The sequence below is a fragment of the Herpailurus yagouaroundi genome, unplaced genomic scaffold (genome assembly GCF_014898765.1).
Source record: "Herpailurus yagouaroundi ecotype Mexico unplaced genomic scaffold, PumYag 77, whole genome shotgun sequence".
In the NCBI taxonomy this organism is placed as follows: domain Eukaryota; kingdom Metazoa; phylum Chordata; class Mammalia; order Carnivora; family Felidae; genus Herpailurus; species Herpailurus yagouaroundi.
The window spans coordinates 5,369,852-5,395,789 of record NW_024412388.1 but is presented as its reverse complement, the minus strand read 5'-3'; the positions used below and the strand labels follow the sequence as shown (position 1 = coordinate 5,395,789).

Below are 25,938 nucleotides of genomic sequence, written 5' to 3'. Positions count from 1 at the left end.
ACGTGACGCGGCCCCGCCCCCCAGCCGCGCGATTGGCCGCCGCGGCCAGCTGTGCGGGCCTCCATTGGCCCGGGGGCGGGGCCTCGGCCGGGGCCTCGGCCGGGGGCCCCGGTTCCATAACCTGAAGCGAGTGGGCGGGGAAAAGGCGCCGACGCCCTTTACGTAACGCCGGTGTTCGGGTGGTGGGCGGTGCTCGGCCAATCCGGAAGGCGGGCGCGTAGACAGCGGGGGAGGGGCCCTCAGAGGGTGGAGCCCGGGCCGGGAGAGTCGAGCGCTCCGCCCCTTTCACGGCACCGGGGCGGGGAGGTGGGGTGGGAGGGAAAGAACAGCGGGGCGAGGGGCGCCTGGGTGGCGCAGTCGGTTAAGCGTCCGACTTCAGCCAGGTCACGATCTCGCGGTCCGTGAGTTCGAGCCCCGCGTCAGGCTCTGGGCTGATGGCTCAGAGCCTGGAGCCTGTTTCCGATTCTGTGTCTCCCTCTTCTCTGCCCCTCCCCCGTTCCCGTTCATGCTCTGTCTCTCTCTGTCCCAAAAATAAATAAACGTTGAAAAAAAAATAAACTTAAAAAAAAAAAGAACAGCGGGGCGGCTGGAGCCAGCGCGGCAGGGATAGGGCGCTCGAGCCGCCAATCACGAGAGGGCGGGACCCGGGCGGGGTGGGGTGGGCCGGCCTCCAAGTGAGGGGCGGGTGTTCCGGCAGGCGGTCGGGCGCGCAGGTGGCCGAGGCGGCGCGGGCCCGGGTCGGGGACAGTCCTGGGGGGCGGGGCGGGACGGGCCTCACCCCCACCCGGGCGCGGGTAGAAGGCTCTCGCCGTCCGAGCCTTTTTCGCGCCTTCTCGGGTTCCCTTATTTGCGTTTTGCTCAGCCTTCCTGCTTTCTCGCCCTTCAGCTCTTGAGGCTTGGAGGAGGACCCGGGCGGTAAAGCAGCCCTCCGGAAGATCAAAGCCGTTTTTCAGAAACGGAATTTTGACGACGGACTTCACACGTTGCCCCGGTCTTCTTTAGGTGACAGGTTGATTTGGCAACTGGGGGAGGACAAGTGTATGTAAAAAACACTGTCAGAAAAGGAAGGTGCAGAGAAACCCTTTTTAAAAATACCAGTCTGATGGTTTTTTTAGAATGTGTGTTAACTCAGCCCAAGGGCAGCGCTCCGCCCCTCTCCAGTGCCTGGCACATCAAAAATCTTCAGTGTTTATTGGATGAATGAAAGGAATTGTATAGAAAGGGGGGCGGGGAGTGAAGTGTGGCAATTGTTTATATCATGTATTGGATAATCCACCTCATTTTCCCAGATGATGGCAGATCTCACTGTCCTCTTGTGTTTTTGTCAAACTGCTTTCGAAAGCACATTTATTGAGTGGATTATTTAGGCGGGGATGATTCCGGTCCCTGAGAACGCCTGGTGGCACAAGTCCCTGCCATTGAGGGTGCCTACATTTTATGAAGGCCTAAAACAGGAGCAAGTCCATGGAGGTCAGAAAGTGGAAAGTACTGTGTAGAACAGGAAACAAGCTAATGGGATGAAGTATGGCTGGGACAGGGATGGAGGGTGAAGGAGGCAAGAGACACATTATCCTGGTGACTAGGGAAGCCTCTCTGAGAAGGTGAACTGAAACCTGAGTTTGTGTATGGGGGAGGGGGAGGGAGCACAATGCACCTGCCGAAGCCCTGACAGCACGCGTGCTGTTAAGGAACAGAAAGGCAATATAGTTTGCCTGGAGAATAGACGGAGGAGGAATGGTGTGAGGGGAGGTCAGCAAGTTAGGAAGAGCCGGATTATAGTTCGGGAACACAACTTGGATTTTCTTCTAATGGTAGTGGGAAGGGGAGGATTTTAAGCAAACCAGTGATCTGTATCAACCAGAATGCCACACAGGAAGCAGGTAACAGGAAGCTGTTAATTACGAGAAGAGGCTGAGGACGGCCCAGACTAGGGTGGCACCAGGAGGGATGGTGACAGGAGCCATTGGACGTGGGGTGCGTTTAGGGCACGGGAACTTGCCAAGGAGTTGAATGTATGTTGTGAGAAGAGAGCGTGATCCAGGGTGACTCCTGGGTCTTTGGTTTAAGCAGTGCTGTGTTTCGTGGGTCATCAACTTAGATGGACAAGTCTGGGGATGGCAAGTTTTGATGAAGGGAGAATGGAGACCCGTTTCCCACATGTTATGTCTGAGATGTACATGACACAGGCAGGTGGGATTGTCAGATGGGCGAGTGGATCTCCCAGCCTGGAACTTAAGGGAAAAGCGAGGATGGAGATTTGGGAGAGGCAAGAGCCCTATGGTGTTTACAGTCATATGGGAAATGGTGTTGACATTAGAGTGCAGACAGAAAGAAAAGGGCCAATGGTCAAGACCGGGGGCACATGGAGATTCAGAGGCCGAGCAGAACACCAAGTGAAGGGACATCTGGGTGGCTCAGTCGGTTGAGCGTCTGACTCCTGACTCTTGATTTCGGCTCAGGTCATGATCTCATGGTTTGTGAGTTGGAGCCCCGTGTCAGGCTCTGCGCTGACAGTGCAAAGCCTGCTTGGGATTCTCTCTGTGTGTCTCTCTCTCGAAAATAAACAAAGTTAAAAAAAAAAAAAGAGAGAGAGAGAGAGAGCCAAGCGAAGAACAAGGAGCCATAGATGGGGTTGGAAGAAAAGCAGTAGAATGTTGGGTCGTGGACACTAGATAAACTATTTCAGGGAGAGAGCTATCAACTGTATCAAATGCTCGTGACTCAGTAAGACAAGGGCTGAGGATTTCCTGTTGTGTTTCACCAAGTCGGTGACCTTGGTTAAAGATGTCTCAGTAGTGTTGGCTGGAGGAGAAGCACAGCGTGAGGCAGTGACAACAGGGAGCCGTGGGGAGGGATTTTGCTGTGTGGGGCTATAGACAAGTGTTGTTCGGAGGGAGGGATGTGGGGATCACGATTAGGGGCTGACAGGGCTATTCGGTTAGGAGCGAGAAGGGAAGAAGCAGGAGAAAGCTGCAGACAACAGGGAGTTGCTGGAGGGGAGGCTTCCTTTAGGCTCGGAATCCACAGGCAGGCACCTGCGTTAATGGGATTGTCCATGGTCTTGTGGGCATAAAGACAAGTAGATTTTGAAATGCACTTAGCTTGCTATTTAAAGGATGAGAACAAACTGAGGGTTGAGGGAGGGTGGTGGAGAGGGGAAAGTGGGCGATGGGCACTGAGGAGGGCACCTGTTGGGATGAGCACTGGGTATTGTGTGGAAACCAATTTGTCAATAAATTATATTTTAAAAAAAGGATGAGAAAAAAAATCAGTTATTTTCCAATAACTATGCCATAATTGGTTTATCTAGTGCATTGTAGTTTAACAGATTGAATTTTCTGCTTGCCTGAAAAGCAGCTCAGTTGCAAATAAGGATGCTATTTTTTTCATTTTTAATTTTTTTTAAAGTAATCTCTACACCCATTGTGGGGCTTGACCTCACAACCCCGAGATCAAGTCACACGCTCCACCGACGGAGCCAGCCAGGCGCCCCAAGGATGCTATTTTTAAATGCACAAAAACAGTTTGGTTAATTTTAAAGCAACAATCCTCACTCAAAACCAATTAAAAAAAAAAATCACCATACTTTAAGAAACATTTTGTTAGTGATGCAAATACAGACTTTCTCATGTAGGATTCATCACTCATTAGAAAATAGTTATGAGACAAGAGGAGTTTGCTCCATTCTTTGACTGAAATCAATTGCCACCAGGAAGGCAAATGTTCATAAACACGTTGCATTTATCCTTCCGGTGACACGTGTTCTCTGCCCCCTCTGAGGTTAGGCATGGTCATGTGACCTGCTCCGGCCAGTAAAATGTGAGCAGAGCTGTCAGCCCCACTTCCAGACAGAGGCTTGGAGAGCCAGTGCGCAATCCCTGAGGTTCCCTTCCTGCCGCAGCGATACACAGTGAACCAGAAACGAATGTTTACAGGAAGCCCCTCCCCGAGCCACTGATGATAGGGGCTTCCTGCTGCCTGGCATTGGACGTGTACCCTGAGTGAGGAAAGAACTCTAAGCCGTTGAGATTTTTATCTATAATGTTTGTTATACAGCACACCTGCAGCACATTCTGAGTGACCTGTGTGGTGATCGAAAATGTCAGCAAGTCCAGGGGCACCTGGGTGGCTCAGTCAGTTGAGCGCCTGACTTCGGCTCATGGCGTGATCTCCCAGTTCGTGAGTTCGAGGCCCCGCGTTGGGCTTTAAGCTGTCAGCACGGAGCTTGCTTGGGATCCTCTGTCCCCCATTCTCTCTGCTCTTCCCCTGCTCACGCTCTCTCTCTCAAATATATATATGTATATACATATATATACGTATATATATATATTTATATATATCAGCAAGTCCAGTGGACTTGTCTAGTGTGGACCCTGGAAGGACGGTGGTGCCATTCTCTGGAACAGACACTGTTAATGGCAAGAGGAGGGGCGTGAGGCACGGGAATGCTTGATTCTGTCTGGTCCACCTTGAGTTTGAGAGGCCTGTGTGTACCAGACCAGGAATCATCAGGACACTAACGGATAGAGATGTGGGAAGAGGTAAGATTGCCCAGGGAGAGAAGAAGGATGGAGAGAGAAGTTGGCTGAGGGGGATCCAGCTGGCTAAGGAATCCTGACATTAAGGGAGGGGTAGAGAAAGGCCCATTGATGGTAGGTTTTCCTTCAAAATCTTGAAAATGGCACCCAAATTCATACAGATTTCATTATATAAAGGTCCTGAACAAACAGCACAATTCTATTGTTAGTGCTTTCCTGGGACATAATAGTAGGTCAGACAAGAAAAGCAGTGACCATCTATCCAAGGCATTGGGAAGAAGTCAATGTCTTCTCTCTCAATAGGATTTCATCGGAAACTGGCATTTTATTGTAAACATAAGCAAAGGCTACTTCCACCCATTTTATATTGTTCCCTAGGGATTGCAGATTAAGAGTGAAAGTGTTTTCAAGGGGAAGGATATGCAGAGTCAAAACGAGCCACGTGTTTGGAGAAGCCTGTCACCCATCTGCGTACTAGCTACCCCTGTGCCCTATAGGTGGCTATCTATTCTCCCACATACACGGCCAGCCTGGATATCACTATTTTTTTTTAAGTTTATTTATTTATTTTTGAAAGAGAGAGAGCATGCATGCAGGAAGGATAGAGAGAGTGGGAGAGACAGAATCCCAAGCAGGCTCTGAGCTGCCAGTGTGGAGGCTGATGACTCGGGGCTCGAACTCACGAACCGTGAGATCGTGACCTGAGCTGAAATCAAGAGTCAGATGCTTAACCGACCGAGCCACCCAGGCGCCCTGCACATCACTCTTTAAAGATGACAGATTTAAGAAACCCAAAAGCCGGATCCTGACCATTTCGGTAACCGTGGAAAAGTCAGTTCCTCACTCACGTCCTATACTGCTCACGAGGGGAGGGGTTCGCTTCTGTGCACTAGGGGACGGGGAAGGGCTGGGGACCAGGAGGTGAGAGGTGGGGGCGGCAGCAAGGAACGCCGCTGGGAAGACCTGGACCAGGGCGCAGCCATCCTACAAGCACACAGGTACCAGAATCAAGTTTATAAACAGTTTATTCAGCTCATAATAGTGGGCAAGTTCCCAGCCAAATGCACAGATACAAGCGAGGCGCCCCTGGGTTAATGCAGGAGCCGGCGGGTTACATGGGACTGGGCATCAGGCAAGGAGGGAGCACCAAGGTTTCAGAGTCAGACACGGCCGGGGACCCTGAGCCGAGGGCGAGCCAATGTCCCGACGCTGACCGCTGCTTCCTTCTCCCAGCCGGGGTGTCCTCAACACTGCATCACCTCAGTGATGTCAGGGGAAGAGATCTTAAAGAAATGGAGCCCGTGTTCCTGCACACCTCAACTGTTGTTGCTTTGTAAGTCACACGCTAGCACGTGAACAGGAATTTTAGAATCCTCCGTAACAGCGGGCCAGAGTGTTGATCCCTCTGTATTTCTCCCTCAGCGCCTCCTTGCCTGTTGTCATTCCGACCTAAATTCCCATCCTTAAGCCACACACCCTGATGACGAGAGTCTCACATACACAAGTCTCTCAGATGACAACGCTATTTCCAAAGCAGCATCTTGTGCAGACAGTCTATGACATCGAAAAAAGAAAGTGTCTCTGGTTAGCTATTCTCCGTGAGAAGAGTCATCCACCCTTGACCGCTGCCTCACCGAAAGCATAATTTAGAAGACAGATTTAGGAAGTGGAATATGGATAAAAATAGGAAACAAACTCCAAAAAGCCATCGTCTATGGGGACGGGGCCACCTAATGACCAGTTCACAGATGGGTCTCGCTCGAAGGCTATAAAGTTGCTGCTCACGTAATTATTCGAAACCTACTGGAGTCCAGAGCCGACAATCTGCAAACCTCTGGGTAGACAGAGATCGGCGTCTGGGCAGGAGATGGTTGGAGTCTAGCTTAAACCTTCTCTAACCCCTGGGAGAAATGCTCAATCAGGGCGGGGGCGCGGGGTGCAGGCGGGAGCTGCACCACAAACAGCATCTCAAAGGCAAGAAAGGCCTGATAGGATGTAGAAGGTTCACTGTAATGTTATCATTTTAATTCTGAAGGGCACCTTAAGTTCCACTTGTCACTTTTCCGAATTTATCTGTCGGGAACCGACTTGAGGACGCTGTACTGGCATTTAACTTTTTGGCAAAATAGAAACTTTGGTCATGGCCTCAGCTCCGTAAAAATGTTTTCGAGAGGCGATTATTTCTGATGAAAATAACATTTTTAGCAAGTGATACAAAACAGTAACAGGAAAGTAAACATCTTCGTATCTACGGTAAGAGCAAACACTCTTGGTCAGAATCTTATTTTTAAATACGGCGCAAGGGTCAGTAGTGCTTATAAACAGTACAGAGTTCTCTTACAGGGGATCAGAAAAATAGCAAAGTAAGGCACAACCTGTTACGGTTACAGATTTGTGTTAGGCAGTAGTGTTCTTTCTGGAAGGCACAAACTGGAATTCTGATTACCTAAAGGTTTAAAATGTGGTTCTGAAGATGCCGTGTGACAGGGGGAGCCTCTGGGAACGAATCCCCTTAACTGAAATTAATGGCAATTAATCACACAGCGGGACTTCCAGGTTACGACACTCTGGAACTCAAGTCCGCTTCCTCAGCCACGCGGCAGTCTGAAGGCGCCGGGCCAAGTGTGGGCCGGGTGGCCGCACTTCAAGTTTGGAGTGCTTACGATAACAAAGGCACGTTTCCCAGAAATGAAACTTGACAGTAACAAACAGAAAATATTCACTTTAGACAGAACAGTAGGCGAGCTCGAGAGTATAGCAGGTTCTAAGTCAAACGTCTTGAAGAGGTTTCTCGAACAGCAGGCCGGAGCTTCACCGTTTCTTCACGGGGACACGTTCCACACTAACAAGCAGGGGAGACGGAAAAAGAGCAGAGGAAACAGCAGGTGAGTGTCTCGGGGCGGACCCAGAACTGACCCTGCATGTCGCGGTCTAAACGCGAAAATCAATCTGGCCGATTTCGCACTGGGGGCTCCTCCACAACTGTGCCGAGGGCCCGAGGCCACTGTGAAAAGGAAGGAGGGGAGGAATTGCTTTTGCAAATGGTTCCCACGGATGGGGCTAAAAACCCCGACGGCTTGTTCCGGGATGAGATACAACAGTAGCAACAGCAATGCCAGTTAGTAATACTTCTGTGGGCGCGTGGGTGTGTCTACGGATTTACTTACACAGCTGGCACCACTAAATGCCAGACGCCATGCTATTCGCTTGTTACGGATCAGCCAGTTGTGTCCTCGTAACAGACATATGGGGTAGGTACTGTTATCATCCCCACTCTACAAATGAGGAGACGGCGGTTCAGAGACGTTCAGCGATTTGTCTAAGGCCGCACAGCTGATGGTGGTGGAGCCAGGGTGGGGAACAGGCAGTCATGCTTTTCATCAGCAGACCACACTGTTTCTTGTAAAAGGAAGGATCAGACGGAAAGGTACTCGGTGAGGGCCCCTGGGGGGGCTCAGGCGGCCGAGCGTTCGACTTCAGCTCAGGTCACCATCTCAGCTCGCTGCTGTCAGCGCGGGACCCGCGTGGGATCCTGTCCCCTCTCTCTCGGTCCCTCCCCTGCTCACGCGTGCGTGCGCGCGTGCTCTCTCTCAAAAATAAAAAAAAACATTAAAAAAAGAAAATGCACTCAGAGGTACAGGATACCGCTGACCTACAGGGTGGGTCAGTGACAATGAATGCATTTTCTCTAACTTCAAAGGATCAATGTTTATATAAAAAATCTTGGACTTTGACGAAACAACACTCAAGTATTTAAAACGTTTACTGAAGAAAACGAAAATCTCTGGAGTAAACTACCAGCTCTGAGGGAACTTTTACTCTGAGTTCTTGTACGTGAGGTCAGCTGTGAACATACAGAGAAGACCCGAACGAGGAGTTGAGGCCAGAGAACTCACCGATGATGATGATGATGATGACGACCACGACGACAATCCCTATCGCCCACATCTGTGAAACAGACCATTTCACATTTCAAACACAGAGGTCAACGTGCTCACTGAGGAGCATCACATTCTAGTCGCTGGCAGAGGAATTAAGGTGCACTACAATTTGAAATAATTCACAATTTTTAAAGCCTAAACTTCCTGTTCTCACCCGGGGCATGAAGGTATTTATCTGCTTTTTGTAAGACAGTCAGATGGCCTGCGGTCCCTAGAAAGGCATCTATTTTGTGCACACAGGTTCTTCACATAAGGAAGGGCTGCTAACTTGTCCTGTGTGTCCGCAAGCGTTGCTTTTGTCCCAGGAAGGGGGCGGGGTCCACCCGGGCCCCGGTAGCTGCAGAACATCTGCTCTGGGCTACGCTCCTTGTGGGGCTGCTCTCCGCGCTCCTGCGGGGCACACTGGCTCGCCAGCTGCCCTTTCTCGTCACGCTGGAGCCATGCACTCAACCACATGCCAACTGACCACCGACCCCAGCCCTCTCTGGCCAGTCTGTGTTCAGGGCGATGCGGGGGTGGGGGGTGGAAAGCGGCTTCTGTTTATGATTGGTTTTGGACATTCCCGTTCTATGTGCTTCTTAAGGTCAGCCACAGGACCTGAAGAATTCCTAGCTGAGGGGCTAGGGAAAGGGCAGGCAGTCAGTGCCTCAGACTCAGAGTCAATCCAAATTTCCATGTACGGGACGTCCAACTCACCTCCAACATTCACAGAAGTCCCATACTTGGGGCCTTAGTTGCCCCTCTGAGACTGCAGAGGGTGACTTAATGCAAAAACCAGTGAAAAGAAAGTTACCTTGCAATTCTTCCACCAGTATTTTCTCTTCAGCTTGGCGGCACTTGTTTCAAATTGGGAAGCTCCAGCCTGCAGTGCGTCTGCACGATCATCTAATTCCGAGAGCTTCTGATCTCTTTCCAATACCTTATCCACGTTGACTCTCATGATGTCCACCACCTGAACGAACGTGATCACACCGAGTTACACACAGAGGAAGGGAAGAACAAACACAACGCTCAGTGAAGTAAACAGCGTGTTTTCTTTCAGGTCAGCCCTTTATTACTTTGGGCCAAACTTTCATTTATAAATGGGAGGGGGGCGGTGCTCACTCTTTCGTGACAAAAACACTCAGCAAACTAGGAGTAGAAGGGAACTTCCCTAACAAGAGAAAGGGCATTTATGGAAAACCCCACAACGAATATCCATGCTCAACATGAAAGTGAAAGACAGAGTTTGTCCCTAAGATCGAAACAAGATAAGGATGCCCACTTTCACTAATGCTGTTCAACACTGTACTGGAAGTTCTGGCCAGAGTAATTAGGCAAGAAAAGAAAAAAAAGACATCCAAATTGGAAAGAAATAAATAAAATCTGTATTTGCAGACGACTCCACATACAAAAAATCCCAAAGCATCCACACACTGCTAGAGTTAATAAACACATTCGGTAAGTGTTCAGGTTACAAGATCAACACCCAGAAATCAGAATGTGTCCATATACTAGAAAGAAAAAGGAAATTAAAAAAAATAATTCCATAAACAACAGCATCCAAAAGAATAAAATACCTAGGGGATAAATCAAACCGAGGAGGCAAAAGATCTGCACAATGAAAACTATGACACTGCTGAAAGAAATTAAAGACCTGATTATAAGGGAAGACATTCCATGTTCATGGATAGGAACACTTAATATTGTTAAGATGGCAAGATGCCTCAAAGCAATGTACAGGCATACAGATTCAACACAATCTGTATGAAAATTCCACTGTCCTTCTCCCCCCTACAACCTCCTCCCAGAAATGGAAAAGCCGATCCTTAAATTTTTATGGAATTGCAAGGGACCGGAATAGCTGAAAACAATACTGAAAAAGAAAATGTTTGAGGACTCCGACTTTCCAATTTCAAAACCTTACAACAAAGTTACAGTCATCAAAGTGTGTGCCTCTCGCATAAAGACAGACATGCACACCAATGGAACAGAACTGAGAATCCAGAAATCAACCCAAACCTCTACAGCTGATTGAATTTTGACAAGGCTGTCAAGAGCATTCAGTGAGGAAAAGGACAGTCTCTTTAGCAAACGGTACTAGGACAATGGGACAGCCACAGGCAAAACAATGAGGTTGGACCCCTATACCTCACCCTATACGTAAAAATTAACTCAAAATGGATGAATGACCTACATATGAGAGCTAAAAACTATAATACTTTTAGAAGAAAACCTAAGAGCAAATTGTCATAACTTTACTATTTTTTAAAAATGTTTATTTATTTTTGAGAGAGAGAGACAGAGACAGAGACAAAGAGTGGAGGGGTGGGGGCAGACAGAGAAGGAGATACACCTGAAGGGGGCTCCAGGCTCTGAGCTGTCAGCAGAGCCCGACGCGGGGCTTGAACTCACAGACCGCGAGATCATGACCTGAGCCGAAGTCAGACGCTCAACCGACTGAGCCACCCAGGCGCCCCCGTCATAACTTTAGATTTAGCTACAGATTTGACACTCAGTCAAGAACGACAACAAAAATAAATAAATTGAACCTAATAAAAATTAAAACCTTTTATGCATCAAAAGACATTATCAAGGCTGTGAAAAGACAATCTACAGAATGGAAGAAAATATTTGCAAATCATTTAACCCTAAAATGATTTTTAACCTAAAGAGGGTGTAATATCCAGAATATATGAAGAGCGCTTACCACCCAGCAACAAAACGAGAAACTACCCAATCAAAAAACAGGCCAATAGACTTGAATAGACATTTCTACAAAGAATGTGTACAAATGGCCAACGAGCACATAAAAAGATATTCAACATCATTGGTCATTAAGGAAATGAAAACCAAAATCACAATGCAATACTTCCATATTCACTAACTAGCACAGCTACACTCCAAGAAAACAGAAAACGACAAGTGTTGGTGAGGATGTGGAGAAGCAGGAACCCCTGAACGTCACTGTTGAGAATGCAAAATGGTACAGCCACTGTGGAAAGTTTGGTAGTTCCTCAAAAAGCTAAATACAGGGGCGCCCGGGTGGCTCAGTCGGTAAAGCGGCCGACTTCGGCCCAGGTCACGATCTCGCGGTCCGTGAGTTTGAGCCCCGCGTCGGGCTCTGTGCTGACGGCTCAGAGCCTGGAGCCTGTTTCAGATTCTGTGTCTCCCTCTCTCTGACCCTCCCCCGTTCATGCTCTGTCTCTCTCTGTCTCAAAAATAAATAAACGTTAAAAAAAATTTTTTTTTTAAAAAGCTAAATACAGAATTGCCACATAAATACTAGTCTGAATCTCACACAGTCGTCCATTGTGGGTCTGCAAACGCAGAGCAGAACAAAAGATGCTCTGAGGGTCCTCTGACTTGAGAAGCCCACAAATACAGATTTGTCGGGCTAGAGCAGGTTGCTAGCACCTGCCTTCTGTACACGAATGGGTGACAACCAGAACTGAATTTGAGGCTTGCTCAAGCTTGGGGACGAGTTAGTCAGGCTACCGTAAGAAGCATTTTGATGAAAAATCTGCTAAGAGGGATTGGTCTTGGCTTGAACAATCTAAAACTCTATTACCCTATTTTATAAAGTAGTTCTTTTTTTTTTCCTTTTTTTTTTTTAATTGCAGCAAAATATATCTTTAAGGTGGTTCCTGGAGGAATGTTCTCAGGAGGAGTGTTTGTGGTTTAGATATGTGGTTCAGTCACAGGGAAACCAGCATGACATCTGGAGACTAACTTCTCAGAAGCTTAGCTCAGAGCTTTCAGAATAGGAGGGGACACATTTTTGTTACATTTATGAAACGGTCGAAGTTTCCTTTCCATTCATGCTTTTCTGATACTTTCTCTTTTTTTTTTTTTTAATTTTTTTTTTCAACGTTTATTTATTTTTGGGACAGGGAGAGACAGAGCATGAACGGGGGAGGGTCAGAGAGAGAGGGAGACAGAGAATCGGAAACAGGCTCCAGGCTCTGAGCCATCAGCCCACAGCCTGACGCGGGGCTCGAACTCACGGACCGCAAGATCGTGACCTGGCTGAAGTCGGACGCTTAACCGACTGCGCCACCCAGGCGCCCCTCTGATACTTTTTCTAAACAGAATTATTTCCAGTGTTCCCATGCTGGTTTAAAAGTCACTGTGGGCAACATTTTAGAACAATACCTCATCCACTTGATTTTGTGTCTGCTGAAGTCTTCGGTTACTGCCAGAGGCAGCACTCGAACCTGCAGGTGCACCTGTAGACCTGAAATGTGTAAAGGCACAAGCGTGAGTAAATTATTATTCCAAATATTACATCATTGTACGTATGAAGACATTACTCCAAGACCCTCACTGGTAGAACTAAAGCAGAAAGAGAAATCCTTCCTACAGTAATAAACAAAGGTTTAAATGACATATCTTCTGATTCCCCTATAAACTTCAAGATTCATCCATATATTAAAAGTGACCGGGGTCTAAAGTGCAGGTTTAATAAGATCTACTCTGCATCACTGAAGCACCTGATCTTAAGATCAGGGATCCTACAATAGGGAAACTCAACCTTCCAATTTTTTTTTTTTTTTTTTTTTATAATTGTTTAAAGGCACACATCCACTTAAATGCAGCCGGTACTCGTCTGCTCTCTCACTGCGGTAAGAACGGTTTTCAAAGTTATAAACAGTTACAGAATGCCACTTTTCCAGTACAGAGAAATGTATTTACACAAACAGGGTCAGGAACAGCGAGGTGCAGGTAGGAGGGGTGGTGCGAGTGGGAAAGATGGAGTGAAGTGGTGCTTCCTCTCTTAAAAGGTACTCCTCTCTTAAAATCCTTGCTGAATGCCTTACTTCTCCCCAGCCAGATCTTTCTTGACCACTGTGGCTCTGAAGTTCCTCATTGCTTCCGTTATTAGGTTGGTCACACTTTGATTTCTCTCTCTCTCTCTCTCTCTCTCTCTCACACACACACACACACACACACACGCACACACACACGGTTGACCCTTGAACAAGGTGGGGGTAAGGGACGCCGACCTCTTCTGCCCCCTCCACAGTTGAAAATCTGCATGCAACTTCTGACTCCTCCAAACGTTTAACTACTAACAGCCTGCTGTTGACCAGGGGCCTTACCAAAAACATAAACGGTTGATTAATACATATTTTGTTTGTTAGGTGTCTCATATACTGTATTCTTATAATAAAGTCAGCTAAAGAAAAAAATGTTAAGAAACTCATAAGAGAAAATACATTTACAGCCCGCACTGTATTTATCAGAGAAAAATCTACCCGTAAGTGGACCTGTGTAGTTCAAACCCATGTTGTTCAAAGGTGATCAGTAATGTCTTGCTCTCCTAATAGATCACGGACTCCTGTGCCTTAGAGGTCTCGTCCCCGTGTTCAAGACAGCACCTGGCACATGTCTCGCATACAAGAGCTATTGATGCATCCATTGATTCAAGTTATTTATACCTACCAGGTGTCAAAGACCAGGGATGCAGTAGATGCCGTGCCTGCCCTTACAGTTTATTTATTTATCGTTTCGTCTGACAGATAATCGCAAAGGGCCATGTACTGGTACGTTTTCTCCAAGAGTTTTCTCATTTAATTCTCACGACTCTTTGAGGGAGGTACTACTATTAACCCCATTTTACAGATGCATAAAGCGGGGTTACGAAAGTCAACGCAGCTGGCTGCGGTGGAGTCTGTCTTTAGACCAGGTTCCACAGAATTCTATGGATCTAGATCTTCACCACTGTAATTTACTGGCCCAGCAGCCTCAGCCAGGTCCACTCCTGTGGCGATCCTTAGTTCCTACAAGGAACCCAGGGAAAGCACCCATTCCTTGCTCCTCTGTAGGTGAGCAATGAACAGGCTGGAGGGGGACAGAGGGTCCTCGTGACTCTTGACGGTTTTCTCTCAATGTTACCACGGTAAACTTCACGTTTTCAAGGGCCACTACAACAAGACGGCTTCTGCTTAAACAGAGAAGGTCCGCAGGTCTGCCCCTGAGTCCATTCTGATCATAGGTGCCTCTAGACAGGGCCGAGGTCTCTTCCCTTGCAACTTCCGGAGCCCAGCCCAGCACCAGGCAGCGAGCAGGCGCTCCAGGTGTAAGGCAGTGGCCACCGACCCCCTCTGGGACCTTGGGCCGGGGGGTGAGGCAAGAGGAGAAGGGGTGGGGTTGCGGTAGGGGCGGGGGTGGGGGCGTTTCCTAGCTCCGGGAAGCCCCTGGCTTCCCCACCCCGCCCTGTCCCTTCCGCGATCGCCCGACGGCCGCGAGGCTGTCGGCCCGCCTGCAGCCAGCACCCCAGGGGCCGCCGCCCACCCCTAGGCCTCGGGAGCTTCCGCGCGAGCTCACGCCCGAGCGGCGGCCGGCGGGAACCGTGCCGGGGGAGGGTCCCAGCCGCGGGCCGCCGCCCTCCGGGACCCGAGGCCGCCCCGCGTCCCGCCGCGTCACTCACATTTTGGCGGCGGCGGGCGACGGTCGGCAGAGCGACGCAGCGGGACGGGAGGCCGGGGAGCCGGGCGGGGCGGAGGCGCGGGGCCGATGACGTCACCGGCCGCGGCCGCGAAGGGGCGCGCCGGAAGGGGGCGGGGCGTCACGGGGGCGGGGCCACCCGAAAGGGCTGGGCGGCCGGCGCGCGGTGACCGCGCGGCGTGATGCGCTGGGCTCTGTCGCGCTGCAAGCTCTCTGCCCGCCGCCAACCTTGTGACGACGCCGCAGGACCCTGAAAGGGGACTGTGTAGGTGAATAAGAGCCGTGGCGTGGAACGTTATTTTGGGCCCGGGTACGTTATTCTTCGGCCTTGACAGTCCTGGGGGTTGACTGCGCGCTTCTGCGTGACGTCTCGCGTTAACCCAGTGGTCCTGGAGACACCACGCTTCCCCCCGAAGATTTGTTAACATGAGACAGGGAGTCCGTTTGGGGTATTTATCATGGGCGTTGATTGGGTTAGACTCCTTTCTCCGTGTTCATTTGTGACTCAAATATTTGTCACCGCACAGACCATGACGGGAGCCTGGGCATCAGGCACTGTTTAGTGTCTACGTTTCTGTATTCCCCGGGCCCTGGCAGAGAAGGTCCTCAGCTTTTGATAGGCTGCAGGTGGAGAGTTACTCTGCAATGAACTTAAAGCGGTTATTGAAAATCTTCCTACCAACGTAGACGACGCCTCCCTTAAACAAACAAAAGTCTGAAAAACACTGCCAGGTCGCCTGGAGATCAGATGAGAAGGGAAAAATAAAACACCGAAATACTGAACTGTCTTTTCTGTCAGTGTAATAATTTGAAAAGGGAAATGCTAGTGTGTATTAGGATAAAGAAGAGTGTCCCAGAGGAGGTGCGATTTGAGTTGGGTAAGTAGCTAAGAAGAGAATTCCCAGGCAAGGGATGAACAAACATGAACAAAGACAACGTGGAAATGGAAATGGTTTGCACAGGTTTGCACCAACCAACCAGAAGGGGCAGGTTGGGTCACAGGTGAAATAAGACAATAAAAGAGGATAAACAAGAAAGGAAAATGTTTAAATGCAGTTGGCTCTAGAAACCACTGGGGCCTGGGGGAGCTGGGAGATAACCCTGCAGACGTGGTCTGGCAGGAGCACCGCAATGGACTCCGTGGGAGAGGGACTACCAGGGAGACAAGGTGACACTCTGCAGTGAAAGGGAAGGAGAGGATGGCAGAATTCTCAGAAAAGAAGACAGATAGTAGTAGTCAGTTGGAAAATGCCTTTTGAAAACCGCAGAGGATTTTGGCTGCAGAGGTGAATTTAAATTGGTGTCTTTATGTTTCAGGTAACCGGTATGCCAGTTGAGCGGCACCTGAGAAAACAGTTGGAAGGCAAGGGTTCTAGGGACGGTGGCTTACAGTGAAATTTTTCTTTCAGGGACACCTGGGTGGCTCAGTCGGTTAAACGTCTCAGCTCAGGTCAGGATCTCATGGCTCGGGAGTTCGAGCCCCACCCACATCGGGCTCTATGCTGACAGTGTGGAGCCTGCTTGGGATTCTTTGTCTCCCTCTCTCTCTGCCCTTACCCCACTCGTGCTCTCCCTCTCTAAATAAATAAATAAATAAATAAATATTAATTTTTGTTTTCTTTTTCACGGACATGTCCCAAACTATGTAATAGTCAATGCCACAACACTGTCTCTGGATCTAAGGAAACACGTGAAACGTATGGTTTGAAACATCCTGGGTCACCCTGGATCTCAATAGCAGGTAAAGTTAAAGCAAAGCACACACATAGTATGGGGAAATTTTCTTCATTTTTAATTTACAGCAGAAAGAATATAAAGCATTCAGAAAACATTTTCCATATTTTAAGGGCAATTCAAAACATTTTGCATGGTTTCCAGCAGCTGAGTTCTTCAACAGATCCATTGATTCAATGATGCTTTACATGCACAATTACAAAAATAAAACTTACAAAAAAGAAGACATCTAGACTAGTTTTACATGCAAGTCTCAGGGACCCCCCATTGGGCGCCAACTACTGTGTGGAACTGCCATAAGCGACCCGTGCAGCCAGAGAGGGGTTCGAGTTATTGTCTTTATTTCGTTCACACAGTACAGCTGATTTCAAATGGGTAACAAGAATAGCAATTAAATCTTCAGGAGACAGAATAAGATTAGCTATTAATTTTATAATGAAATCCTACTCCTGGCACTTGGGAATTCAGATTATCCAAGAAAGCTGCGCTTACCTATCATCTTATAGTCAAAATTAAGATTCACAACCAAGAAAAAGCGGTCAGAAATGCTTCGTTTCAGTGGAAGTGCATTTGTACCTCACCCAGGATTCACAGTTGTACTGGTAGGCTACACTGGTAGGCTTTGAACCTACTTCCTATCCCCTCCAGAAGAACCCTCCTAATTCTATGTAAGTCCTTATCTTCCAGAAGTTTCTAACTTACTCAGCTAATAATGTAGCATGGGAGACATTAAAAAAAATAAATGGATACATAAATGTGAGGATTAAAGCAAATCCACTGAGGTCATTACTCTTGTCAAAAGATCACTTATTTGTACCATAAGAAATGGAAGAAACCGATCTCAATTCAGTACTAACATACGATATTCTGAAAGAGCTGGCTTTCACCTTCTGTTCCCATTTATGAATACAATTGTGTGTTTGTAAATTACTCAGTGTCCTCCCGTAGATCAAATCGTGTAAAATAATAGGTATCTGGGGGCTGGGGGGGGGGGGGCGTGTGTGCAACAGCTGCAACATAACCCACACATTTAAAAACAAAATGGAGCCAGGTCAGTTTACAAATGTACAGGTGGCTACTAGTTGTGGGGCTGAAACTGTTGTCAAAGCTGATCACAAGCGGTAAGACATATACTTTACAGTAATCCGAGGTTGGCAGTGAAAGGAAGTAATTAAAAAACAAGTACAATTATAGAAAAGGCACCAAGAGCACTGACCCCAGTTTTTACCACAATCTGTTTGTATCTATCTTCCTTCTAGAGACGCCAGTTTAAAAGCTTATTTGTGAATATTTTTAGGCTTCACAACAAGCCTTGAGTTTTAACGTACAGTTGGCAGCCAGAACCAAGAAGAAGAAGAAAAAAAACAAAACTAGTTAATCTCAGCTTTACACCAACTGATCCTGAAACTTAACCTGGGAGTTTTAAACTGGCATCAGCAAATGCGAACTTTATTCTCTCGATTTAACGTTAGTAGTTTAATTTTTAAAAGCATCAGATTTCTTTGGCTCCTCATTATGTAGAAAGAGTAATAGACCATGACAACCTTGCAAGACCAGTTTGCCTCTTTTAAATTTTTAGTCATTTTTTTGTGCAATTTTTGTTACATTTTCTGATTTCCAGCAGGAGATATGAAAACGTGAGACATTTTTCAACCTTTCGTACTATTTCTTTTGTCAGGTTTTGATCGTTCTAAGTGTTCTTTGTTGGAGTGAGTGGATGGTGTTAAGCTATATACGGATTCATCTTATGATTATCTGTTTAGCGAAAGTAACTTAATTTTCTTAAGCAATATTAGCATTCACATTACTTGGCACCATTGGCAAAAAAATTTTAAATTAAATAAAATAAACTCCTGGTAGCCAAAATTAAATGTAAACATATCCTTTTTTTTTTTTAAGTAATGCTACTCTGCCTTTTATCCTAAGTCTAAATACAGTAGCTCTTTTTTTTTCCAGTTTAGTCATGCTTTAGCAAAATGTTCTTCTAAAGAACATTTAAAATAAAGTACTCTTATAGTGAAATAAAGTTTTTTTTTTGTTTCATTTTACAGACCATAGCCACTAATGCTTTGCTTTTGTTCATTTCTTTTTTCTTGATTTCATGCACATATCTCTTTGTTTTAATATATACAATATATACAAACAATACATCCACATTTTTCTCGCTCATTCAGACAAAACTATACAAATAATTTTATCTCGCCATGTTATCGACCTTTGTGAATAAAATATTTAGCAATTAATATAATCCCTTTCAAATATTTTCTCGCTTTCCGTTTCTACCTTCTATATATACACAGAAACTGCTCAGTTTGGATGAGATTATAGCCAAAAATATGGAATTTACTGGCCAGAACGCAGCACCACACTGATCTTTTAGGTGGCAAATGTCCAGGCAAGGTTTATGATTCCTTAGAATGACTACAGTTTCCAAGGTTACGAAGAAAAGCTACATGCTGTACCAATTCTCTAAGTAAATCTCATTGCACATGAAAGTAAGGCCCACAAATGAAAGTGCTGAGCATGACAAAAGGGACGAGATGGTCACTACACTCGCAGGTTCCTGGGAGGTGGTGGGGACAAGAAAATAAAGTTAAACTCTGTGAGCTGTTTCTCATTAATTCCCATGCATTCCCCGTTTACCACACACCCGCCCCTCTGCAAATTTCCACAAGACATTAAAAACCTGCAGATTTTAAAAGTTGCATTAAGTGTGCTGTAGAGATTAAAACAAACACGAATTCAAAGAAAATAAAACCAGTGAAGGAAATGCGAACACACGGACCCAATGAAGATTTTTATGGTCTAAGCCCTCCACTGAGAGTCAATCCCAAAGATTCAGCTTCTTGGAAGTAACTGACAGGTGCAGGAGCAGCATTCTCTTTTGTTGCTAGCGCATCCCCACCTTTGCTTATCTATATTTTTGGTATAAATATTTGTACAGTTCCACACGATGTTTGAATACAGCCCTATATGAGAAGGAAACCGGCTGCTTCCTAAGGAAAGGAAGCCTCTTTCGATTCCTCGTGGTGTCTTGTTTTTCCCATGATCCAACAGAAGATTGAGTTCCAAGATGTCTTGCTGATCAAATTAAAAGTTGTCCATGAAAGTGCAAATGCAATGACCAACACATTCCTGTTAAAATCCTGCAGCTGATCTCCCCAAAACTGCAGAGGGATTGTGTGCGTGTGTGTGCGTGTGTGCGTGCGTGTGTGTGTCGTAGTTTTGCATGTCTCTGCTAAAAACAGAAATGAAAACAGTCTGAAAAGCAATGTCACATTGCTAAGGGATGCTGCTGTATGTCTTCAAGTTCCTTGGCCTTTCTCAACTCTTTCACTCTGGAAGAGAAACAGAACAGAACACCAGGTGATAGCTGTTTAGTGAAACTGTGGCCAAACGGAGGGAAGGGCATTACCAATCCCTCTGAAGCAAAAACAAAAAAACAACAAAAAAACAACCCCCCCCCCCCAAAAAACAAAACAAAAAACAACAACAACAACAACAACAAACCAAGACAAAAACCCTTTGGAGGACTGATGGCAAAAGAAACTCCTGCTAAACTGCTGGGGGAGATACTCAAGGAGGAAGACACGGCCCTTCCTGAAACTGCTCAGTATCAAGTGCTCTCAACACAAAGCAAAACCGAAGTCGGCTGCATTCAGTCCCGTGTGACAGGAACATGCTCAATCTTAGAAAGGGTTGGCTCTTCACATAGCTTTCTTCGAAGCCTGTTGGGACCATCAGTGACGCCCTGCAATTAATTCCACATGAGGCAAGTTAGGGAAACTGCACACGCCTCTACTTAGCTTCGGATACACCCAGGGACTGAACTGCTTTGCTCACAGACTCCAGATTGTTGGATATCTTGAAGCCGACCTTGCACCTGCACAGCCGGGCTACTGCGCTCACGTATCGTGGAGTCTTTCTGATTTTCGTTAATTCCTTACCTTCCTCCCATTCCACACTGTAACTTTAAAAGATGCTCAGGTCACTTCCCCCAGTGCTCCCAGATGGACAGCAACAGCTCCCAGATGCATACCAGTAAGGTACTCTGTTCTATTTATCAAACGTGTTGCAGTCAACAAATTTCAATGAAATGGTTATCAACAGTCATGGAAAGTCCGCATCGGGTTATTTGTTTGCCGTGGGGTTTGAATACGACCCCCCGATGTGGATGGGGTGCCGGGGAGCAGGTTGTAAGTTGGAAGGTTATTTGTTTTATTGAAAAAGAATTCAGATCTTGCCTTAAGAGCAAAAAGATCCAACGCCAAGTGTGACTTCAGGGTCTACTAGTGAAGTCAGCATGTGCTGTATATGGCACCCAGTTTGCAGCTCTACGTACCACATCGTGACCTGTGTTTCCCAAAAATGGGGGCGGGAGAAGGAGTTTAGCCGAACAGAAGCGGCCGTTGCTCAGGATGCGTATGCCCTATGTCTCAGCAGCACGACAAGGAACAAGTCTGATTGGCTTTTTCTCATATGGGCCTCTACCTACAGAGGAAATTCCCAAACGCACTTTTCTGATTCTCTAAGAATAAAGCGTCTCCTGTTAAGTGATACCAGTGTGTTTATACTCTATTTTAAACCGAATGCCAGTTTGCTTTCTAAATAGATTCTTGTTAACACTCAGGGGGAAGAAAACATTTTGAAAACCAGTAGTGAGTTACTGCTGTATCACACAGGCCGGGGTTCAGCGGCCTGCACGCACGCTCTTACAGCAATTCAAGAAAACAGGATATTTACCCCCTCCGAGCAGAATCATTTCTGAATATTCTGCGAAGTTGGTGCAATCTCTTCAGAGAGAAGTTGCTCTCTCTCAGAAAAAAAGCTTTATTACCATCATCATCAATACTAAAAAGAATTACCATGTTCGGAAACCTGCTGATTTGTCTGATGTATTTACTAACTACGCCAGGTCCAGCTTGATCAAACGGTCTCTTCAGAACGGTTAACTTTCTTTCTTAACAGGCACGTTTAGAACGCTTTGCTGCGTTCCTAACTGGATCTCGGTATCAGTTTTCGATTTTATAATTAAATATACCATGGATTGTTAAATTTTAGGGTAATTTGGATCATATCGCAGTACAGAATTGTGCATCATCATAGGTCCCTAATTTTGGACATGCATACTTGATAAAGAAATGGCTTTTTAAAAATTGAAACATGCCGTATCGTGTGTTCAATTTTTAAACATGCAGTATCTGTACTAACAGCCCTTTGGCTGGAAAAATGCCAGGCATGCAATGATGCCCCCTTTGCTCCGGGCATGCAAAGTGTCTGCACTTGTGCAGACCTAGTGGCTGAGTCACCGCAAAGTGTGCGTGCTGCTTCACATGCGACATCTTGTTTCTGCACTAGTACAGAACTCATTCACAAATATGCAACAGTGACTCCATCACTGATGAGCTTTCTAGAATCTGAAGAACTCCGAACTCAAACTCTGACAGCATAAACACAGATATCCATCCACAGTTCTTCTGGAGTGAAGAGGAATGCTATAAAAATATCACGTTCATCACTGAGAGAAAAAGGAGGGTGAACTATAAACCAGAAACGTTTTCTACAGTCTCATACCGAAGAAGCTGTAATCAGCTGGTCATGGGGCCTGTACCTTAAACGTTTTTCTTTTCATTATAACGGTCACGCTTGTTGTTGTAGGATTTTTTTTTTTTTTTTTTTTGCAATTTCTCTTGAAATTAATGAAAGAGTCTACTAAATTCCCATAAGGTTTTAAGGTCACCATGTAAATGCTCTGCTATGAAGTGGCGGTAGCCTCGCGCGGCTCTGGGTGAAGGAGAGATACACGTCCATACACACAGAGGTGACGATGATCATCTGTACTGGAAAAATGAGACGCCCCAATCTCAAGATACGTCTTCTAGGCTTGCATCGCTCCTGAGCTACAGTGGAGAGCTTAGTTCTTAGTTCCGTGATGAAGGTTTTACAGAACGTTAGCATTATAAATGATACCAGAATGGCTTCAACGGCATAGGCTTTTTTTTTTTTTTTTTTTTTTTTTTTTTTACAGAAAGTTGCTCAAGGAAGATTTAGGGAAAGAGGAAGAGAGGCCTTCTGTTTCAACAGCTGTACAGGCTACTTAGTATTTGTTACCTTGTTTAGGCCTCCAGGCACTTCACCATCATCTCCAGTTTGTAAATGCAGAACCTGAGATTTACATCAATGAAGCGACCTGCCCCAAACAATACAGGTAACAAGCGGGGATTTGGGCCCAGGCCTGTCTGCCTTTCACCTCTCCACCCTGCTGCCTCTGATATACCTCAGGACAACAGAACAATTAAAAAAACAATTATTGGGGGCGCCTGGATGGCTCAGTCGGTTAAGCGTCCGACTCGGTTTTGGCTCAGGTCATGATCTCAAGGTTCGGTTCATGGGATCGAGCTTCTTGCCGGGTTCCATGCTGACAGTGTAGAGCCTGCTTGGGATTCTCTCTCTCTCTCTCTCTCTCTCTCTCTCTCTCTCTCTCTCTCTCCTCCTCCTCCTCCCCTGCTGGTGCTCTCTCTCAAAATAAATAAATCAGCAACAAAAAAAAACAACAATTACTGTATTGGTTTCTCCAAAGGCCTCTGGAAACATCTCCATGGTGCGAGACGAGTGTATTGTTGAAACCTGGTAACAATTAACAACTGTATTTCTAACAACTGTATTTCCTCAGCTCTGAGACGCTGTCCCTTATAAGACCCTGTGTTGCTTTCATTACAGTGTTCTGCAGAACAAAATTTCCTCCGTATAAAATGTACCTACCAACTTTATAAAATAGATCTGAGAAGTGAAAGAAGTGGGAATAAGAATCAAGGAAGTGGAAGATTTTTAGCCTCCTCTAATTTCCAACTGGCAGAGTGTGTGGATGTTAATCAACCTCTCAAAGTTGAGATGAAATTGAGAGACTTTCACAATCTGCCCTACTGAAGCCGTAAATCGAGTTCTAAGTCACTTGAGGGCAGATTATTAGGATGGGCTAGAGGTACCTAATTTTCTTTTTGTTTTACGTCAAACGTCAATTGGACAAAAAGTAACGTTTGAATGTTATACTGCCTCTAGAGAAACGCAAAACAATTCACTGTATCACCAAAGTAGTTTTCGAGCATCTGACACTAATTTTTGTTAGCCAATTCTAAAAAACCAGACGTTTCAGATCAGAGTTTCAACAGTTACAGAAATTTGTTGTTGCCTTTTCTTAGGACAGATCAGATCAGATCAGAGTTTCAACAGTTACAGAAATTTGTTGTTGCCTTGTCTTAGGACATGAACAGCCACCAACAGGCACATGTCAACACACATCTAGCACGAGAGGGGTCACAATGAAAGTTTAGTCGTTATTACCTCTGGGTTTTTCTCCTTGCTTATTTGTATTTCCAAAATGTGCTACAAGGAGTGTACTTCTTTCATAATAATTATTTCTGCTCATCATTCTCCGGGTTGAAAAAAAGTTTATGTTTTCCTATCCATCCGTTATGACTACATCCCACCATCCATTATGGCTAGCAATATTGTATTCGCATGACACAAAAAACCAAGTGAAAAATTCAGTGGAGAAAGAAAGAAACTGATTCTATAGTCCAAAACCAACATCAACTGTTTGAACTGGTGTCACTGGCATTACCTGTGTTTTAAGCCTATTTTTTCGGCACACGACTTTGGTAAATGTGGGCCGGGTTTGTTTGAAGTTGGAATTACGTTGGAAAATCCAGTGGTGGTATTTGCAGAACTTAGAATACAGACAGGCGTTCCATCAACTCTCGTTGCGTTGTACGTGCTGTCCCAACTCAGCTACTGGTTACTGAGGCTTTGGTTCTCTAAAGGGATTACACCTGCTGGATTCATTCAGGGCCAAGAAACAGCCTAACCTGAGGATGTCCTGGTCACCTAAAAACAAACCCCGTATACAGTGTGTATGCTTGCTTCTGAATTCCACTGCACAGAAGACAGGCAAAGCAGTCTTCCTTGGGGCTCTGAAGACCATTGACCCGGGGCAGAAACCACAGCTTCTGTGGCTACGAGGCTGTCGCGGCCACAAAGAGAGCCGCCGGGAGCACGTTTCTGAGCTGCACGCCTCAGTCCAGTCGGTACCTCGGGAAAGGGCCCTCCAGGGACTGGCTGAGAGGGGAGGCAATCAGGGCAGCACGACTTTCCCCTGCAGCCATTCTGCTATGAAAATGAAAGACAACCCCGGGATTTGCCCAAGCGTTCTAGGCTGAAGATAATCCCCACTTTGGGGTATTGCTGCGGTCTCAACGACAACAACAACAAAAAAAAAAAAAAAAAAAGAAAGAAAGAAGGAAAGAAAAAAAAGAAACAAGGAAACATAAAAACGAATGTTGCATTCTAATGTACTGAAGTGATGTAGGAAAGCAACAGCACTGAAAGCCAGCAGATGCCCACACAGGGTTTATTTCCATCAGACGTCCAATGAGAATTCACGAATAAATGAGGTAGGCCTGCTTCCGAAACTTGTAGCAAACAATGGCTCCATGGGTAAAGCATAAGGCAAAGCCGCTTCATTACATCTACTTGGTAACGCTCAGCCAGAGAAATGTTTCATGAGTCAGTGGATTTCAGCAGATATATTCTTGCAATGCTGGACGTCAAAAATATACAGGGCAGCCAGATGCGGCTTTCCGATTAGTTACCTGTTGCTCTGAGAGCTGCAAGGGCTTGTGGGGAATTTAGGAAAAGAGAGATCTTGCCATTTTCCAGAAATCTCATTTGGATTGCAAAACAAAAAAGACAGAGAGGCCCAATAAGAATGACACAGAGCATGTTGTCTGCAATTTAACACACACCACTGTGTGCCAAAAATATTCATTTCCTAAAAGAGGCAAGTAAGACAAAATTACTTTGGATATTTGAATTACAGCCATGATGACACATCCCACACATTCATTTCCTACTCCTCACCAAGTGTATCAGGCCACCTGGGAATTACACCTCGTGTCAAATTTAACTAAAGTGTGATGGCACCGTTGTTGACCTAGAGCACCGTCCACTCTTCTCAATCAAGCAACATACTTTCGGGCATCGTTAGAGAACTGTCCCTCGGATTAAAGTATATACAACAGAACACGAAGTGTGAACGGAACCCGCAGAACTTGACAACGACCCCCTGAAGGTGTCTCACAGGACTGCTGTCCAGAGTCAGTGCTGAAATCGCTACTTACCAAGAAAACTGGCAGCATCTGGTAAAGTTCAGTGTTTAGAAACCCAGTTGTCAGTCAGAGAGAAAATCTGTTGCTTAAACATTTGTCACCAGAAAGAGTTACCTCTTCTTTATATAAAGA

The 25,938-nt window shown here is 46.2% G+C and overlaps 2 protein-coding genes across 7 annotated transcripts in view; both read right to left on the bottom strand.

Moving 5' to 3' along the window:
* Positions 1-5,545: 5,545 nt before the first annotated feature.
* VAMP3 (vesicle associated membrane protein 3) lies at positions 5,546-14,997 on the bottom strand. The gene is made up of 5 exons (XM_040460139.1): positions 14,892-14,997; positions 12,614-12,695; positions 9,273-9,431; positions 8,435-8,486; positions 5,546-7,380 (listed from the first exon to the last, which is right to left on the bottom strand). Coding segments are annotated over exons 1-5 (315 nt in total). The 5' UTR covers positions 14,894-14,997; the 3' UTR covers positions 5,546-7,360.
* Positions 14,998-16,677: 1,680 nt separating this feature from the next.
* The window catches only part of CAMTA1 (calmodulin binding transcription activator 1), an 828,802-nt gene continuing 819,541 nt past the window's right edge, over positions 16,678-25,938 (bottom strand). For 3 of the 6 annotated variants that reach the window (XM_040460048.1, XM_040460066.1, XM_040460041.1), the window contains one exon: positions 16,678-19,980. In XM_040460048.1, coding sequence (XP_040315982.1) covers positions 19,948-19,980 — 33 coding nt within the window. In that variant the 3' untranslated portion in view covers positions 16,678-19,947. The remainder of the gene's footprint in view (positions 19,981-25,938) is intronic. The other 3 variants (XM_040460083.1, XM_040460077.1, XM_040460058.1) reach the window with 1 other exon arrangement.

Bases quoted from the DNA above. Each gene is read 5' to 3' on its own strand.
- VAMP3 (XM_040460139.1), bottom strand. The intron at 9,432-12,613 runs GTATTGTTCTAA...ACGTTCGTTCAG, and splicing joins CACAAAATCAAGTGGATGAG to GTGGTGGACATCATGAGAGT. The intron at 7,381-8,434 runs GTGAGTTCTCTG...CCTGCTTGTTAG, and splicing joins CATCATCATCATCATCATCG to TGTGGAACGTGTCCCCGTGA.